Source organism: Ranitomeya imitator, chromosome 6 (genome assembly GCF_032444005.1).
Source record: "Ranitomeya imitator isolate aRanImi1 chromosome 6, aRanImi1.pri, whole genome shotgun sequence".
Taxonomy (NCBI): domain Eukaryota; kingdom Metazoa; phylum Chordata; class Amphibia; order Anura; family Dendrobatidae; genus Ranitomeya; species Ranitomeya imitator.
Genome location: NC_091287.1, coordinates 32,232,391 through 32,250,307, shown reverse-complemented (window position 1 = coordinate 32,250,307; position 17,917 = coordinate 32,232,391). Strand labels below are relative to the sequence as shown.

The 17,917-nt window shown below is 45.8% G+C and overlaps 1 protein-coding gene across 4 annotated transcripts in view; it reads left to right on the top strand.

Annotated features, from left to right (window-relative positions):
* The window catches only part of AKAP9 (A-kinase anchoring protein 9), a 269,468-nt gene that overhangs the window by 197,771 nt on the left and 53,780 nt on the right, over positions 1-17,917 (top strand). For 2 of the 4 annotated variants that reach the window (XM_069729427.1, XM_069729424.1), the window contains 7 exons: positions 5,327-5,539; positions 8,840-8,878; positions 10,722-10,954; positions 12,801-12,920; positions 15,141-15,317; positions 16,923-17,024; positions 17,535-17,687. In XM_069729427.1, coding sequence (XP_069585528.1) covers positions 5,327-5,539; positions 8,840-8,878; positions 10,722-10,954; positions 12,801-12,920; positions 15,141-15,317; positions 16,923-17,024; positions 17,535-17,687 — 1,037 coding nt within the window. The remainder of the gene's footprint in view (positions 1-5,326; positions 5,540-8,839; positions 8,879-10,721; positions 10,955-12,800; positions 12,921-15,140; positions 15,318-16,922; positions 17,025-17,534; positions 17,688-17,917) is intronic. The other 2 variants (XM_069729428.1, XM_069729425.1) reach the window with 1 other exon arrangement.

The window sequence follows — 17,917 nt, the reverse complement described above, 5'->3', positions numbered from 1 at the left end:
CTATGTTACTATGTTACTATGGTCGCTGCACTTTCCTCTTCCCCCAGTATTATCGGCAGTTTCTCTTCCTCCTCCTTGTAGGTGAAGTCTGGGAGGAGATCAGACAGTCTCTTGAAGTGAGTGTCCCTCACTGCGGAGTATTTGGGGCACCTCAGCAGGAAGTGGGCCTCATCCTCCACGGCCTCCTGGGGGCGCTGCTGGCAGAGTCTGCTCTCTCGGGGCTTGTAGTTCTGTCGGTGCTGCCCGGAATTCGATGAGTAGGCTGAGGGTACCGGCTCATGATCTGTTGCTCTTTGGGGTTTTCTAGTTTCTCTAGATATGGGACCGGTTTGTACTCCCTCTGTAGGTTCTGGTATATTGTCAGTTTCTGGGATTTGTTTTTGTCATGCCTCCAGATGCTGAGATATTCCTCTTTGACTTTGTGTGCCATCTTCCGGATTTTGCCTACTGTCAGGCCATGTAGGTTGATGGCTTGGTCAGGCTGGCTTTGGGTACTTTTTGTTGGGAGGCTTCTTGGGGCTTCCCGTTGTAGGAAGGCTTTGTGATGGTAGGAGCTGGAACTACTACTTTGTAGATGAGCCTTGAATGACAGCGCCTTCTTCTAGGTTACGAGGTGTAGTGAGAATCTGCCCAGCTCGGCAAGGTGCTGTTTTATGTGCTCCGATGGACTTGAAGAAGATACTTGCAGAATTCTAGGTGGAATATTTCAGTCGGCTCAGCGTCCCACTTTGACCAGTTTGGGTATGAGACTGGGCCCCAGACCTCACTGCTGTACAGAAGGATTCTGGCAATGATGGAGTCCAAGATTTGTAGCCAGGCGGTTACTAGTGCCTTGAGATGATACAGACGTCTTCTGATGGCATAGAAGGCTTTGGATGCCTTGTCTTTCAGTAACTCTATGGCTTGCTTGAAGCTCCCTGACTGGCTGAGTTCTAGGCCCAGGTAGGTGTACTTGTTGGTTTCTGTAAGTGGACAGTTGTCTATCATAAAGGTACGATGGCCAGCAGGTTTCTGCTTTCTTTTCTTTTCTCCCTTCTCTCTTTCTCACTTTCTTCTCTCTCCCTCTTTCTTCTCTCTCCCTCTTTCCTCTCGCTCTCCCTCTTTCCTCTCGCTCTCCCTCTTCCTCTCGCTCTCCCTCTTTCCTCTCGCTCTCCCTCTTTCCTCTCGCTCTCCCTCTTTCCTCTCGCTCTCCCTCTTTCCTCTCGCTCTCCCTCTTTCCTCTCGCTCTCCCTCTTTCCTCTCGCTCTCCCTCTTTCCTCTCGCTCTCGCTCTCCCTCTTTCCTCTCGCTCTCGCTCTCCCTCTTTCCTCTCGCTCTCGCTCTCCCTCTTTCCTCTCGCTCTCCCTCTTTCCTCTCGCTCTCCCTCATTCCTATCGCTCTCCCTCTTTCCTATCGCTCTCCCTCTTTCCTATCGCTCTCCCTCTTTCCTATCGCTCTCCCTCTTTCCTCTCGCTCTCCCTCGTTCCTCTCGCTCTCCCTCGTTCCTCTCGCTCTCCCTCGTTCCTCTCGCTCTCCCTCGTTCCTCTCGCTCTCCCTCGTTCCTCTCGCTCTCCCTCGTTCCTCTCGCTCTCCCTCGTTCCTCTCGCTCTCCCTCGTTCCTCTCGCTCTCCCTCTTTCCTCTCGCTCTCCCTTTTTCCTCTCGCTCTCCCTCTTTCCTCTCGCTCTCCCTCTGTCCTCTCGCTCTCCCTCTGTCCTCTCGCTCTCCCTCTGTCCTCTCGCTCTCCCTCTGTCCTCTCGCTCTCCCTCTGTCCTCTCGCTCTCCCTCTGTCCTCTCGCTCTCCCTCTGTCCTCTCGCTCTCCCTCTGTCCTCTCGCTCTCCCTCTGTCCTCTCGCTCTCCCTCTGTCCTCTCGCTCTCCCTCTGTCCTCTCGCTCTCCCTCTGTCCTCTCGCTCTCCCTCTGTCCTCTCGCTCTCCCTCTGTCCTCTCGCTCTCCCTCTGTCCTCTCGCTCTCCCTCTTTCCTCTCGCTCTTTGCTCTCGCTCTTTCCTCTCGCTCTCCCTCGTTCCTCTCGCGCTCCCTCGTTCCTCTCGCGCTCCCTCGTTCCTCTCGCGCTCCCTCTGTCCTCTCGCTCTCCCTCTGTCCTCTCGCTCTCCCTCTTTCCTCTCGCTCTCCCTCTGTCCTCTCGCTCTCCCTCTGTCCTCTCGCTCTCCCTCTTTCCTCTCGCTCTCCCTCTTTCCTCTCGCTCTTTGCTCTCGCTCTTTCCTCTCGCTCTCCCTCTTTTCTCTCTCCTCTCTCCATCCATCTCATAGCAGACAGGTAACATTATGGAGTCCTCCCCTTCTTTCTTGTCCAGGTTTTGCTGATTTATTCATGTGCCTTATTTCGCCCTTCATGCTGTAATCATTGATAGATTTCTAAAATCTGGTGTTGGATATGTTACCTATAAAAAGTGTTATCAGCTCTCGGCAAAAAGTCTTGACAGATGTGATGAATTAAAACCTAAAGTATTTTACAAAAATGCAGAACATTTCATTATATAATGATGGAAGGGATTAATATAAACTGGGACTTCCCTTTAGTCACCTAATAATACGTACTGTAAATGTACATCAATTGGACCTAGTAATAACCCCCCTGCAGGGTTCGGAATATGCAGACCTGGCTCATAGTGGGGTCCCAGGAAGGGGGTCCTCCATGACATCCATATGCCTTTAGATCTACTGCGTCCTCCTTGTTTTTGGAGCTTTCATGAATGAATGATGGCTACTATACTGCTGCAGTGACAGATAACCCAGCAGTCGGAGACTTTACGGGTTATTAGAATGTTTTGTCAATAGCAGAGAACATTTCACAAACAGGAGGACAAATGATCGCAGGGATTTCTTATTGTGGAAACAGTGTCTCCATGGCGGACGTAGCTATAGTCGCCAGGTGTCAGAATCCTTCACGTACGGCGAGCAGATGACAGCTGGAATTCAGAGACAATGCTATAAAACCTGCACGGACTTGTCAATATTTATCTGGGCTGAGCTCTTAATAAGTGATGTGCCTGGAGAGAACGGCAGATATAGGAGATTTATGTCATCGCTTTCAGGGTTAATGACTTGTGTCAGCGCAGTTATGTGCATCATCCGTGTTCTCCTAGCAATGCATGTACAGTGCAGGCGGATGGCAGCCCGGCCGCATCCTGCCAATGCCATCACATCTCTAGGCGGAGATACTGTGTGAGCAAAAGGGTACACCGTAGTGCCAGGGTGTACTGCCCACCAGTGACCAGTGACCGACTCCACAGTACGGCTTCATTACAGTCCACATTCTCCTCCAAACACTAAATCACAACCTCCATGTAGAATAAAACTGACAGAATTTTTGTAGTACTGATTCTAAGTAAGATCCTGTATTATACTCCAGAGCTGCACTCACTATTCTGCTGGTGCAGTCACTGTGTACATACATTACATTACTGATCCTGAGTTACATCCTGTATTATACTCCAGAGCTGCACTCACTATTCTGCTGGTGCAGTCACTGTGTACATACATTACATTACTGATCCTGAGTTACATCCTGTATTATACTCCAGAGCTGCACTCACTATTCTGCTGGTGCAGTCACTGTGTACATACATTACATTACTGATCCTGAGTTACATCCTGTATTATATTCCAGAGCTGCACTCACTATTCTGCTGGTGCAGTCACTGTGTACATACATTACATTACTGATCCTGAGTTACATCCTGTATTATACTCCAGAGCTGCACTCACTATTCTGCTGGTGCAGTCACTGTGTACATACATTACATTACTGATCCTGAGTTACATCCTGTATTATACTCCAGAGCTGCACTCACTATTCTGCTGGTGCAGTCACTGTGTACATACATTACATTACTGATCCTGAGTTACATCCTGTATTATACCCAAGAGCTGCACTCACTATTCTGCTGGTGCAGTCACTGTGTACATACATTACATTACTGATCCTGAGTTACATCCTGTATTATACTCCAGAGCTGCACTCACTATTCTGCTGGTGCAGTCACTGTGTACATACATTACTGATCCTGAGTTACATCCTGTATTATACCCTAGAGCTGCACTCACTATTCTGCTGGTGCAGTCACTGTGTACATACATTACATTACTGATCCTGAGTTACATCCTGTATTATACCCCAGAGCTGCAATCACTATTCTGCTGGTGCAGTCACTGTGTACATACATTTCATTACTGATCCTGAGTTACATCCTGTATTATACCCCAGAGCTGCACTCACTATTCTGCTGGTGCAGTCACTGTGTACATGGTGACTGCTGGTGAATGAATCAGTACAGGATCAGTAATGTAATGTATGTACACAGTGACTGCACCAGCAGAATAGTGAGTGCAGCTCTGGAGTATAATACAGGATGTAACTCAGGATCAGTAATGTAATGTATGTACACAGTGACTGCACCAGCAGAATAGTGAGTGCAGCTCTGGGGTATAATACAGGAGGTAACTCAGGATCAGTAATGTATGTACACAGTGACTGCACCAGCAGAATAGTGAGTGCAGCTCTGGGGTATAATACAGGATGTAACTCAGGATCAGTAATGTAATGTATGTACACAGTGACTGCACCAGCAGAATAGTGAGTGCAGCTCTGGGGTATAATACAGGAGGTAACTCGGGATCAGTAATGTAATGTATGTACACAGTGACTGCACCAGCAGAATAGTGAGTGCAGCTCTGGGGTATAGTACAGGATGTCACTTAGGATCAGTAATGTAATGTATGTACACAGTGACTGCACCAGCAGAATAGTGAGTGCAGCTCTGGGGTATAATACAGGAGGTAACTCGGGATCAGTAATGTAATGTATGTACACAGTGACTGCACCAGCAGAATAGTGAGTGCAGCTCTGGGGTATAATACAGGATGTCACTTAGGATCAGTAATGTAATGTATGTACACAGTGACTGCACCAGCAGAATAGTGAGTGCAGCTCTGGGGTATAATACAGGAGGTAACTCAGGATCAGTAATGTATGTACACAGTGACTGCACCAGCAGAATAGTGAGTGCAGCTCTGGGGTATAATACAGGAGGTAACTCAGGATCAGTAATGTATGTACACAGTGACTGCACCAGCAGAATAGTGAGTGCAGCTCTGGGGTATAGTACAGGATGTAACTCAGGATCAGTAATGTCACACCTGATGTTCAGGAAACTTTCTAAAATGTGAATTAATGTAACTAAAGTCTAAACTACAGTAAATCCGCTATTGTGTGTAATTTTCAATTTTCTGGATTTTCTTGATATAAACAGACATTATATATTTGCTGCACACTCTTTCTTGCTCTTGAGATCCCACTCACCGTTCTGTCCCCCATTGCCATTTCCAGGCCTCCTCGATGGCTACACAGATGAAAGAGTCTTTCTTGAAAAGCAAATGCAGGAAAAGAGCGACCTGATCCGGCATCTTGAACAGGAGCTGCAGAGTACAGGTAACAGGTTGCAGGAGCTGGAGCAGGAGCGGCAGCTGATACAAGAGGAGAAGGAGCTGCTGTGCCGCCAGAAGCTGGCCCTGAGAGCCGATGCAGCGCCCGCTGAGCAACGTAGGTACCCCTGCCCCAAAGCTGTACTGTGCCGGTCACATAAGCCTGGGGTCGGATCACATTACTGCACATTGTCCCTGCACCCAGAGCACCAGAGTCGCTCAGGCCTGAATAATTGCTCCAAAGACTCGCTTTACCCATCACTGCAGTGCAGCAGGACAACGTGTAATTCTGTGTATTTCTTCTCTTAAAGAAGGATGATTTTAGTGATCAAGCTAGAGTATTGGTCCTAGTGCAACCATAAAAGTGTGTCTCGTGGGTATCTGATGTGCCAGCGGCGAGATACTGAGCTTTGTAGCCTCATGCAGATTAGCCGGGAAGTGCATTGGGGGCGTGTCTGCACTCAGTGCATGTTGACGCCCCGCCCCCATGCACTTCTAGGCTAATTTACACGTACCTTTCTCATTTCTGGCACATGGGATTACTTTCAAACAGGTGTCATTCTTATTGTTATTTAAAACCGAGGTAGGAAATATTTAGGAAATTCTTAACCGGTTCCCATTATATTCCGTGCTGCCTCCTGTAGATGAATATTGAGTATAATATACCCCAGTATGCAGCACGCTCCTCAGCTCCCTCTAGTGGTGCTAACAATCGCACCTTGTACATTTTAATCCTTGTTCATATTTTACTACTGAATTTCTGGGTCCGGAGAAGAAAGTTTCTCTGTTATCCAAAATGGACTTTTGGGGGATTTTTCTAATTCGTAAACTAAGTCCACATGGGGAGTGGACTTCTTGCCACAGAAAATCCACAATTCTCCTTCCCTGTGTGTTTGTGAGTTTTTGTAAAGTTTTATCCATAATGTTGGTATTGGAATACTCGGTGGATTTTCTGTATGCAGTTCCATATGGATGACCCCTTAAGGGGGTTGTTTGTGTTAAATACAATGTTGACCGGGCGTTTCTACGTTCCAAAAATAACAAAATCTGCCCAGTTCCCCTGCTGGCACACTTATGGATCCTGCATAGGCCGCCCCATGTCCTGCACTGCATCAGAAGTGACGGCACCGTTCATCCATTCACCTGTTCCAGGACCGCAGCGGACTGTGATTGGCTGCAGCGGTCAGGTGACTTTAAAAATGCATGCAGATGTCTCTCTGGTGCATTGTTCAAGACACCTGACCGCTGCAGCCAATCACAGGCAGCAGTGGTCCTGGGACAGGTAAACTGTAATGTCATCACTTTCAGTGCTGGTGCAGACTGGATTTTTGGGGCTGACAGCAGGTGAATAGGGCAGATTTTGTTGTTTTCAGATTATCTAGGCCCCGGACATCACCTTTAAAGGGGATCTGTCACCAGTTTTTTTGCTATGTAATGTGAGAGCAGAATAATATTGGGGCTGAGAGGCTGACTCCTGTGTTTTGTCACTTACTGGGCTGCTTGTTGTAGTTTCAGTAAAATCAGTGTATAGTACAATTCACTAGAGGACTAATTGTCTCCTGCCGTGTAATCCTCGTGCTCTTTATAATCCCGCCCCCATCACTGATTGGCAGCTTTCTGCCAGTGTACGCAGGAATCAGCCAATCAGAGGTGTGGGTGGGGTTATACAGGGCTCAGCATTCAGAGCTCTGCTAGATCTGCAAGCGAGAAAACTGGGATTTTATGAAAACTGCACCAAGCAGCCCTGTGAGTGACGCATCGCTATAATCAGGGTCTCCGCCCCTACATCATGCTGCTGTCAGATTACATGGCAACAAACCCGCTGACAGATTCTATTTTAGTGGTCACTGATCCTGTTTTATAATTTAAACCAATTTTTTTCCTTTTCAGGTACTTTTTCTATTAAATCCGCTCTCCTGACATGTCTGTTTTAGTAATTACTTGCTGCTAAAGAAATAACAACTCGGCAGAATTTTTTTTTTTTTCTTCAAGTCTGCATTGTGCTGCTCCTCTATTGCTCTTGAAATATGTGAAGAATTGGAAATATTAGTGGGTGTACCTACTCGCGCAGCGCTGATTGGACGTTGTCAGACACGTCAAAAAGTGAAATGGTAACGCCCAGTTGACAATTTATTCCTAGTTTTACTGGAGGAATAATAGTGGAACAGCACAATATAGGAAAAATTATAGGAGTTTTCTTTTTTTTGTTATATATATATAGACATGTCAGGAGCACGGATTATATTCGGAAGCATTAGTCTTTTCTGTTCCTTTGTTTTTTTTTTCCATTTTAACAAAAGTTTTTTTCCCCCACCTCGAAGTATAACATGTTCTGTGTTGAGTCCAGAGCCCCATCGCTCTCCTTTCTCATCAGGTAAGCCCTCAATGTGACAGGTCCCGGTAAAGCAAACAAGCGTTACACGCAGCAGCCTATTTTGTCACGATGATGATGTCATCCATCATCTCTACTTTCTGCTGCTGTGATGTCATGATCATGATGATGTCATCCGTCGGCTCTGCTTGCTGCTGCCGTGATGTCGTGATCGTGATGATGTCATCCGTCAGCTCTGCTTGCTGCTGCCGTGATGTAGTGATCGTGATGATGTCATCCGTCGGCTCTGCTTGCTGCTGCCGTGATGTCATGATCATGATGATGTCATCCGTCGGCTCTGCTTGCGGCTGCCGTGATGTCATGATCATGATGATGTCATCCGTCGGCTCTGCTTGCTGCTGCCGTGATGTCATGATCATGATGATGTCATCCGTCGGCTCTGCGTGCTGCTGCCGTGATGTCATGATCATGATGATGTCATCCGTCGGCTCTGCTTGCTGCTGCCGTGATGTCATGATCATGATGATGTCATCCGTCGGCTCTGCTTGCGGCTGCCGTGATGTAGTGATCGTGATGATGTCATCCGTCAGCTCTGCTTGCTGCTGCCGTGATGTCATGATCATGATGATGTCATCCATCGGCTCTGCTGGCTGCTGCCGTGATGTCATGATCATGATGTCATCCGTCGGCTCTGCTTGCTGCTGCCGTGATGTAGTGATCGTGATGATGTCATCCGTCGGCTCTGCTTGCTGCTGCCGTGATGTCATGATCGTGATGATGTCATCCGTCGGCTCTGCTTGCTGCTGCCGTGATGTAGTGATCGTGATGATGTCATCCGTCGGCTCTCCTTGCTGCTGCCGTGATGTCATGATGATGATGATGTCATCGGTCGGCAGAAGTTTTCTCGGGGCCTGTGCATTGGGTGTAACGTCTCCTTTACATGTAATACGCGCCCCACATTCTCCTGTTACTATTCACTCACCCCCGTTCTTCCCTTTGCTGCTCTCTCTTCTCTCCAGCATTGACAGAAGAACTGTACGCGGCATGTGAATTACACTGCATTTGTTTTGTTCTCTATTCTCCCAGGCTTAGTAGAAGCTGCAGTCGTTGCAGCTCCCAAAGAAGGTGTGTTTGTACCCCCCGCATGGCCAACCTCTAATCGGGTGTTGTAATGGCTACGATTTGGGACTGAACTAATCCTCTGGCTTTTTGGGCTCCTTCATACCTTGCACTAATCCTCGCTTGCTAAATTGCCGGCTCCTGTGCCTTAACCACTCCTCTTGTGGTGCTCCAAACCCCTGAGCAAGGGGTTAAACTCTCTACCTCTCATTAACACGCATCCTAACCATCATCTTATCCATCATCCAATCACAGCTCCCCTAGTGACTCTTCACCCCCTTTTTTCCTTGATTCGGAAATCTATCCAACTCCCCCCACTACCTCCACTTCCAGATTCGATTGATCAATCTCCTCATTTTGGTACTATATGTTGTATTGCATCACAGATGATCGCTCACGTAAGATGATGGTAATAGGCAGGGGGTCGCCGGAAACGGTGATTTTTTTTACCAAAATTCCATTTTTTTTTGTTTTTCGGTGATTTTTCTTTCCATACGTCTAAATCCTCCTTGTGATGGTTTCTCTCTCCCTGATATAACAGCACCCGGTGAAAGTTTTGCAGTTTGTTCCAAACTCCAAAGCGTGAAAAAGTATTGATATATATATATACTGTATGCCTAACTGCACCCGGTGCACTGGACGCTCACGTCCCGGCTTTCATCATGAAGCGGAAAAACATTGGAGCTTTGAGAGTGTTTAGGAAAAATTTTTACACAATCAAAAGTAATTAAAAATAAAATGCATAAATTAAAAAAACTGGAAATGTTTTGTGACATCTACGAATATTTTTGATATTTAATCTTTAAAGGGAAGCTGTCGACAGGTTTCCCTTTATATACTGTAGCCAGCACCTTAATGCCCATCCCTACAGTTGTGAAACATGGTCCCGGTGCAAGGATCGGTCAGATCGGTGTCACCTGATTGCGCTCAGCACCACCTCTGCCGCCCCCCGACATCTCCCACAGATTGTATGGAGCCAGCATCTACTTCAATCAAAGGTGGGGGGTGACGATCGCAGCCAGAAAGGTGGTGCCGGGCACGCTCCGGAGACATCCATCGGACTGCGCAGTCAGCCCAGTGCTGTGCAGGGGAACCGCAGCATGGCTCCGTTCAAGTGGGACTGCAGAATCCAGTGCTGTGCAGGGGAACCGCAGCATGGCTCAGTTCAAGTGGGACTGCAGAATCCAGTGCTGTGCAGGGGAACCGCAGCATGGCTCCGTTCAAGTGGGACTGCAGAATCCAGTGCTGTGCTCCCTTAATTTTAGGGCTCGGTGAAAGTCCCAAATACAACACATGGTGAAAGGTGGGGTTATTTCGGAAAGAAAGCCATGTTTTATCAATTTTGGACAATCCCTGGACTACCCCTTTAAGTCCGATATTGTCTTTTGAGGGCCCAAAGGGAGTAGTTATTAGGGTAACCTGCTCGAATACGGCTACAGAGAACATAAGTAGGCCAGGTCGGCAATAAAGTGAATGCCATGACCATGGTTCATCTGCCTTTAGATTTAATTATATAACTCCTGCCATATGTGCCGCAGGTTTGTGAGTGCTGCAAATTATATATTTTTATATTGGGTAAAACCTCTTTATATATAATTTGTCACATTTTTTTTTTATTACCCAAATACCAGTTCTCTATTACGCTTGCCACATATATATACCGAGACACACGCCCCAGTTCATACAGATTCAGGTGTCACTTGCTCAAAAAATCAAAATCCTCCCAACACTTCAGCTCCATCCAATGTTTTTCCTGCCCATGAGCATTGGGGTTACTGAGATTCTACCGATTGGAGGACGTCACCTTTAAATAGGGATTGATGGGATTGTGTGTCGCCTCCCTGAACAGAGCTGCTGGAAGAGACGGAGAAGCTGCTGATGGAGAAGATCGAGGTTCAGCGTCAGGCTGAGAAGGACTCTGGAGACCTCCACAAACACGTCAAGGTTCTGGAGGTGGAGCTGGAGGAACAGGTGAACCGGTATACAGATTTGGAGCAGGAGAAGAACGCTGACCTGGAAGATCTCCGCCACAAGAACCTTGCTCTGGAAAAACAGCTGGAGAAGACACGTCGCTTCCTAGACGTAAGTAAACGACTTATGGACTACAAGACTTCCTCGCAGACCTAGATTATTCCCGAATTCACCATTGATCTCCCGGTCTGAGAGATATATATATTTCAGTCTGAGATATGAATACCGGGATAAAAGAAGATAGATAGATGGATAGCTGGACGGATAGATGGATAGCTGGACGGATAGATGGATGGATGGATGGATGGATGGATAGATGGATGGATGGATACATTCTCCACATGCAACCACCAACGCGTTTCGCTTCCTCACTATTGTTTTACTGCGAGATCTGTCCACTTCCAAGATGTTTTAGGATGATTGATCGTAACAAAATCATATATATATATATATATATATATATATATATATATATATACATACACACACACACACACACACACACACACACACACACACACACACACACACACACACACACACACACACATATATATATATATATATATATATATATATATATATATATATATATAGAGATGGATATCTATATATATGATTTTGTGTGGATCAATCATCCTAAACCATTTTAGAAGTGGACAGATCTCGCAGTAAAACAATAGTGAGGAAGCGAAACGCGTTGGAGGTTGCATGTGAAGATTATTTGAGCCTTTCTCCAATGGAAGTGGTGTCTGTGATGGGGGTCTTCACAGTGTTAGACTAGTTTAAAGGAATTTTTCCACAAACCACACTAATCGCCTATTCACAGGGCGAGGGTTGAGCTGCTCAGATCCCCGACAATTAGTAGAAAGTGCCCCTGAGCCCTTGTTCTTCCTAGCTTCAGTCTATGGGACTGACCAGTTCCTTTCAGATTTATTTTTTTTAACTATAAGCTCCATTAATAGTACCAAATAAATAAATAAATTATGTGTTACTCCTCCTCCCCTGGTCTGCACCGCTGCCCCGATCTCTGTTGTTAGGCTGCAGCGTTGACATCATGTCGACAACGCTGCAGCCAATCTGTTCGTGCTCAAGACTTCAAGTTCTGTAAGGGGTTTCCTCCTCTTACTGCACAGTGAAGCAGCGTATGTGTGATTGTACCGTCCTTCCTGCCCAGGGTGGACACGGACACGGTGCGCCCGCTCCTTTCAAAGAGGAAACCCGATCTTTCTCTCCGACTGCTTGACAGACAAGCGCAGGAGAACCAGCCACTAACACAGCGATGGGGTTTTTTCTCATTAAAAGCATTAACATTTCTGTCCGTATTTAATATAATGGAAAAATGGGCGCCTCATGCCCATATATACAACCACATAGAAACAGAAACGGTCTCTGTAGCCCATAGCAACCAATCACAGCACAGATTTCATTTTTTAAACAGCTCTGGTAAAATGGAAGCTGCTCTGTGATTGGTTGTTATGTGTACCTAAGAGCCAGGAGAGGAGGATACATAGGGGGAATATATGGGAAACGTATACAGAATTGGACGATAGCGGTGGAGACAGACACGAATCATATTTCTGAGTATAATATTAGAAGCTACACTCCTCTGTCAGCTCTGCCCCGGGACCTCTGCAGCGTTGCACCCCCGTCACTGTATTTTCCTCTGCGCAGAGACGTCTCTGGCAACGTAAATGAGGCCGGCTGCAGTTCCCTTTACAGCCAGGTAGTCACAGTGGCGCCATACAGGAAAAAAGGGAATTCAGTGCTGTAGCCTCATCACACTTAGGGGTGTCCCATAGGTCAAACACCCAGCGATCATTAAGTGAGGGCACATCATGTCAATTTATAGCTGTATTATCTGTGCGCCATGAGACTTTATACTCTTTTATATGTGTATTTTTTTCCCTATTAATGCTCCTCCGCTCATTTTGTGTTCTTTTTTTATGTGATGCAGGAACAAGCGGTCGATCGGGAACACGAGAGAGATGTATTTCAGCAAGAAATCCAGAAACTAGAGGAGCAGCTGAAAATGCCACAAAGACACCAACCCGTCACTGACAATCAGAGCACCCAGGTAGGAGGTCGTGTGCCCCGCCGACATTGCACTGGGAAATGTAGCTAAAACTAAGGCTGTGTGCACACCTGCAGAAAACTGCTGCAAATCCTGGTGTGAAGCTTAAAGAATTGACATGCTGCAGATTTAACTCTGCAAGGAAAAAAATAAGACGCGTGTGCATGAGACTTCAGGGATCTTATTCACCTTGCCGGTGCTAGGAAATCCTTAAGGTTTTGTGACAAAACTGCGCAAAAAAAAATAAATATCGAATCTGTCCTCTGATCAGTGGAATAGCGGCAATCTATCGGAGAAGGAAATAGATTTCTGCTTCCGTTCTTCATTGATTGCTATTGTCAGATAAAGCACTTTTGAAATTTGCTGCTTTTTAAAATTTGCAGCTGTTCTTGAGATATTAACACTTTTCTTTTGTTTACAGCTTGTTGCCTAGGAGACCGACCACCGCTGCTGTCTTTTAAGCACTGCGCTAAAGCTGGCCGGGATTAAGAGATCACAGTGCGCTCTAGCGATCCAAGCCAGCTTCAAAGCAATCCTTACAAGCCGAATAGAAAAGCGCTAGCATCTTCTGCTGTTTAGGAAAGGTGGTCGGTCTCCAAGGCAACAAGCTGTAAACAAACAAGTGTTAATATCTCAAGAATGATGGAAAATGTTAACAAGCAGTAAACTGCAAAAATGTTCGTATTTAAAGGCTCTATCCGACAATCCAATTTTATGGACATGGGAGTAACTCTTTAAGGTCCAAACTACTTAGGACATACAATGATGGGTGCATTCTAATTTAGGCAATTATGTATATATTCATCCTGGAGAACTCTGACTAGTTGTTGCTCACTGCAGCTCTTATGGCTATAAAAAGCCTAAAGAATACTATGCAATTATGACAATTTCCAATGACTTGACACTTCCGGCACATAAGTCACATTGTTACGTGTTAATTGCCTGCAGCACGCCACTATATTGTCAGTAATTGGATGCTTTATTTAAAGGGTTTGTCCAGGATTTAGAAAATGTATCTAACATCCATGTGCTGTGTATGGATTTGAAGCATTGGCTTAACCAGGTATAGCCTGCAACACCGGACTTGGCCCGTAGACAATTTACTGCAAAATATGGCACTTTCAGAGAATGGTGCTCTAAAATATGGTCCAAATGTTTAGCGAAATATTCCAATCTCCAAGGTCCTATCCCAATATGTAGTAGATGTAATAATAATATTAGCAAATGTAGTATAGTTCTTCTGATTCTCTGTCGCTTACCCCATATAGACCATTGAAGTAGGTTAGCTATCCCTGGTTCCGACTACTCATATAGTGAAAGTTAGTTAGCTGTTAGTTGTCATAACCATGAGATATCCAAGTGCCCTACATTGGGTAAGCAACATAGGGAATCAGAAGAACTATGTTACATTTCTGATTGGAGGTATTTGCTAGTAATATTATTATTACACCTACTACATATTGGGAGAGGATCTTGGCGATGGGAATACCCCTTTAAGCCAGTGTAGAAGAACTATGCATTCTTGTAAGGTGAAAGACTATTTTTAATTGTATACACGTTCCAAAGTATATTGCAAAATGCTGTCACTAAACAGGCGTTTCTGGGAAAAAAAGACTTTTTTTTTCTTTTTTATTCTAAATCCCGACAACCCGGAATGACTCCCCTTATTTTGTCAATTGACAGATGTATTCTGAAACATTTTTTTTTTCTTATTTGCTTTTGCTTTCCATGATACCTTTTTTTTAAATTATTTCTTTTTTCTATACTTGATTATGGGAGCAGCCATCTTATTCTGAACTGTGAGCAGCTGAATATAGCCTTATGTCTTCTAAGGGAAAGTGTGGTGATTCGTGAGCATGTTCAGTGACCTGTGCAGAGGTCCCTGTGCATGGACAGAAGAAGAGAGGGGAGGAGCAGAGTTTTCCTTTTTCTCTATTAGTTAATTTTCTGTTGAGATTTCTTTTAAAAGGGGTGTCCCAAACTTATAAAGTGATAACATACTGCTAGGATATGCTATCACTTTGTGATCAGTGGGGGTCCGATATCTGGGGCCCCCCACTGAGTCTGACAGTGAAGGATCTGCAGCTCTGTTTTGCTTCACAATATACCTGCTGCGTAAGGAACTGTATACACAAAAAAAAAACATTAATGAAATGCAATAAAAGTGCGCTTTATTATATTACATTTTTGTATACATTTTTCCTTCATATGGGTCATTTATAGGTTGAAAAACTGGAAAGCAACCTTAAAGAAAAAACTGACAGGTGCAGCGAACTTCTGCTGTGCAAAGAGCAGCTGCAGCGAGACGTCCAAGAGAGGAACGATGAGATTGAGAAGCTGGAGTGCCGGATTCGGGAGCTGGAGCAGGCTCTGATAATCAGCACCGATGGCTTACAGAAGGTAAGACTTAATATACCAATCGTCTCTTCAGAGAGGAAGAGAGCTAGAACTCTAGTGCCACCTATTGGAAGGTAGCAATCCTACAAGTCAATGTTGACCCTTTAACGAGCCTTGTCACATGACTTAGTATAATAGCCAAACCAGAATCTCAATTTGCAGACAGAGATTCTGGTTTGGCTATTATCCTGAGTCATGTGACAAGGCTCGTTAAAGGGTCAACATTGACTTGTAGGATTGCTACCTTCCAATAGGTGGCACTAGAGTTCTGGCTCTCTCTTGCATAATTAGCATATTTCCCAGAGGAGCATTGCGGCTTTGTCTCCTCATCTCTGCATGCTTAGCATGTCGATCTCCGCAAGGAGAAACTCTACTTCTTGGATAACTTTATATACCGTAATACTGCCCACAGCATGCAGCCCGCCACATCCTGATTGCATCTCACAAGCACCATGGACAATATACACTACATGGGCAAAAGTACTGGAACAGCGACAGCTTCTGGGAACACTTTCTACAAGGTTTTGGAGGCATCTGTGGGAATTTTTTCCCCTTCATCCAGAAGAGCATTTGTGAGGTCCGACTCTGATGTTGAGAGGCCGGGCTCACAATTCTCAGAAAGCTGGAAGCTACAACTGTCCGCACTGTCTTGTGCTGAAGCTGTCGGGTTCCCTTCACTGGAGCTGAGGGTCCAAGGCCGCCCCCTGATAATATCCCCATGGCATTATCCTCCTCCACCATCTGTACAGGGGCACAATGCAGTCAGGGGGGAACGTCCTCCTGGAATCACCAAACCCAGACTCCTCCATCAGACGGCAGAAGTGTGATCTATCACTGCACAGAACACGTCTCCTCCAGAGTCCAGGGGTGGCGGCTTTGCACCACTCCATCCGACGCTCAGCATTGTGCTTGGTGATGTACGGCTGCATGCAGCTGCTCGGCCATGAAGCTCTCAGCAGGCGCGCAGTGCTTGTGCTAATGTTAACACCAGAGGGGAGGTCTGGACTGCAGTTATGGATTCAGTAGTGACTGCTCTGCCCTCTGCTCCTCAGTACTCAGCCCCCCGCTCTGTAACATTACGGGGTCTCCACTTTGTGGCTGAGTTGCTGCGGTTCCTTCCCACTCTCAATAATATCACTCACGGGTGATGGGGGAAGAAGATTCAGGAGGAAGAAATGTCATGAATGGTCTGGGTGTTATACACCGGAGGCTAGTGGCGGGATGTTATATACAAAGGGCATGAGAGTTGGATATTATACACCGGGGGCAATGGAGCCAAATGTTATTCACAGGGGAGGGGAGGCGCAATGCGGCCGAATGTTATATATTGGGGGGAAGAGCGGCCAGATGTTGTTCTCCAGGGGGCGAGAGGCCAGATTTTATATGGCGGGGGGTGGTGAGGGGCCGGATATTATACACCAGGGGCAATGGGAATGAATAAAAAAAAACTTGTCCCAATACTTTTTTCCTTAGCATGTATCTCCAATAGAATAATATATTAAAGTAGCTGTATAGCCAGAAGTGGCAGGTAGTGTCTGTGATGAAGCGTGCACCCCCTTATTACCTTCTGAACCTTACATAAAGCATATTTCCGAAATTATTTCCAAGGTGGAAAGAAGACCTTCCGTGGTGATCGGACTAAAGGGAGAAATGCCTCTGGAAGCACAACTGCAGGTGGAGCGAGACGCGACAGACAGAAAGGAGAAGGAGGTGACGTGATTGCTTTGAGTGAAATTAATGCGTTACATGTTTCCCAGTTTCCCCGTCCCCAGAATCACCTGGATTTTAGGCTGTGTTTGGTGCTACAAATTAAGGTCTATTAAATTAAAAGTAGCTAAGATGCAATAAAAGACATAACCCATTGACAGTAAGAAAGAAGACAAATGTTTCTAATCTTGGATGTCACTTTTTAATTGTCTTAGAGGTTATCTGACATTTACAAAACGGCTCCACTCAGGTCTGCTGGTTGTATTGGGTATTACAGCTCATTCCCATTCATGTGAATGAGGCCAAAAATAATTGTTGGGGAATATTTGTGTACTTGAAGCAGACATGTCCTACTTACGCCACCTTGCACATTAGGGGGCTGCCACCTCCACCAGTATTCAGCCATACATGTTAGATAATCACAGGTATAAGGATTTTTCGGCGGTGCCTGAAGATCTGTCGGCCTAACTGTCTGTAATCACAGCTTTACATTCCCTCATTTTTGTCCGGCAGATCACAAACCTGGTGGAGCAGCTTGAACAGTTCAGGGAAGAGCTGGAGAATAAGAATGAAGAGGTTCAGCAGCTGCACATGCAGCTGGAGATCCAGAGGAAGGAGGCTGACACCCGTCTGCAGGAACTGGAGCAGGAGAATAAAGTGCTAAAGGTGAGACGATCCTGCGTTGTGTACAGGTTTTCTTATTATTTTGAAAGTAAAAGTCATTATTAAAGGGATATTCCCATCATTAAAATTACAGCATAAATGATAATTCTCAGATGGTGAAGGTCTAATCACTGGGAACCTCAGTGATCTCGAGAACGGACCGCTGTTAGAGCCCCTATTAATGGAGGGGAGGTCAAGCATGGTCATCGCCAGACAATTTATTGTCTATGGGA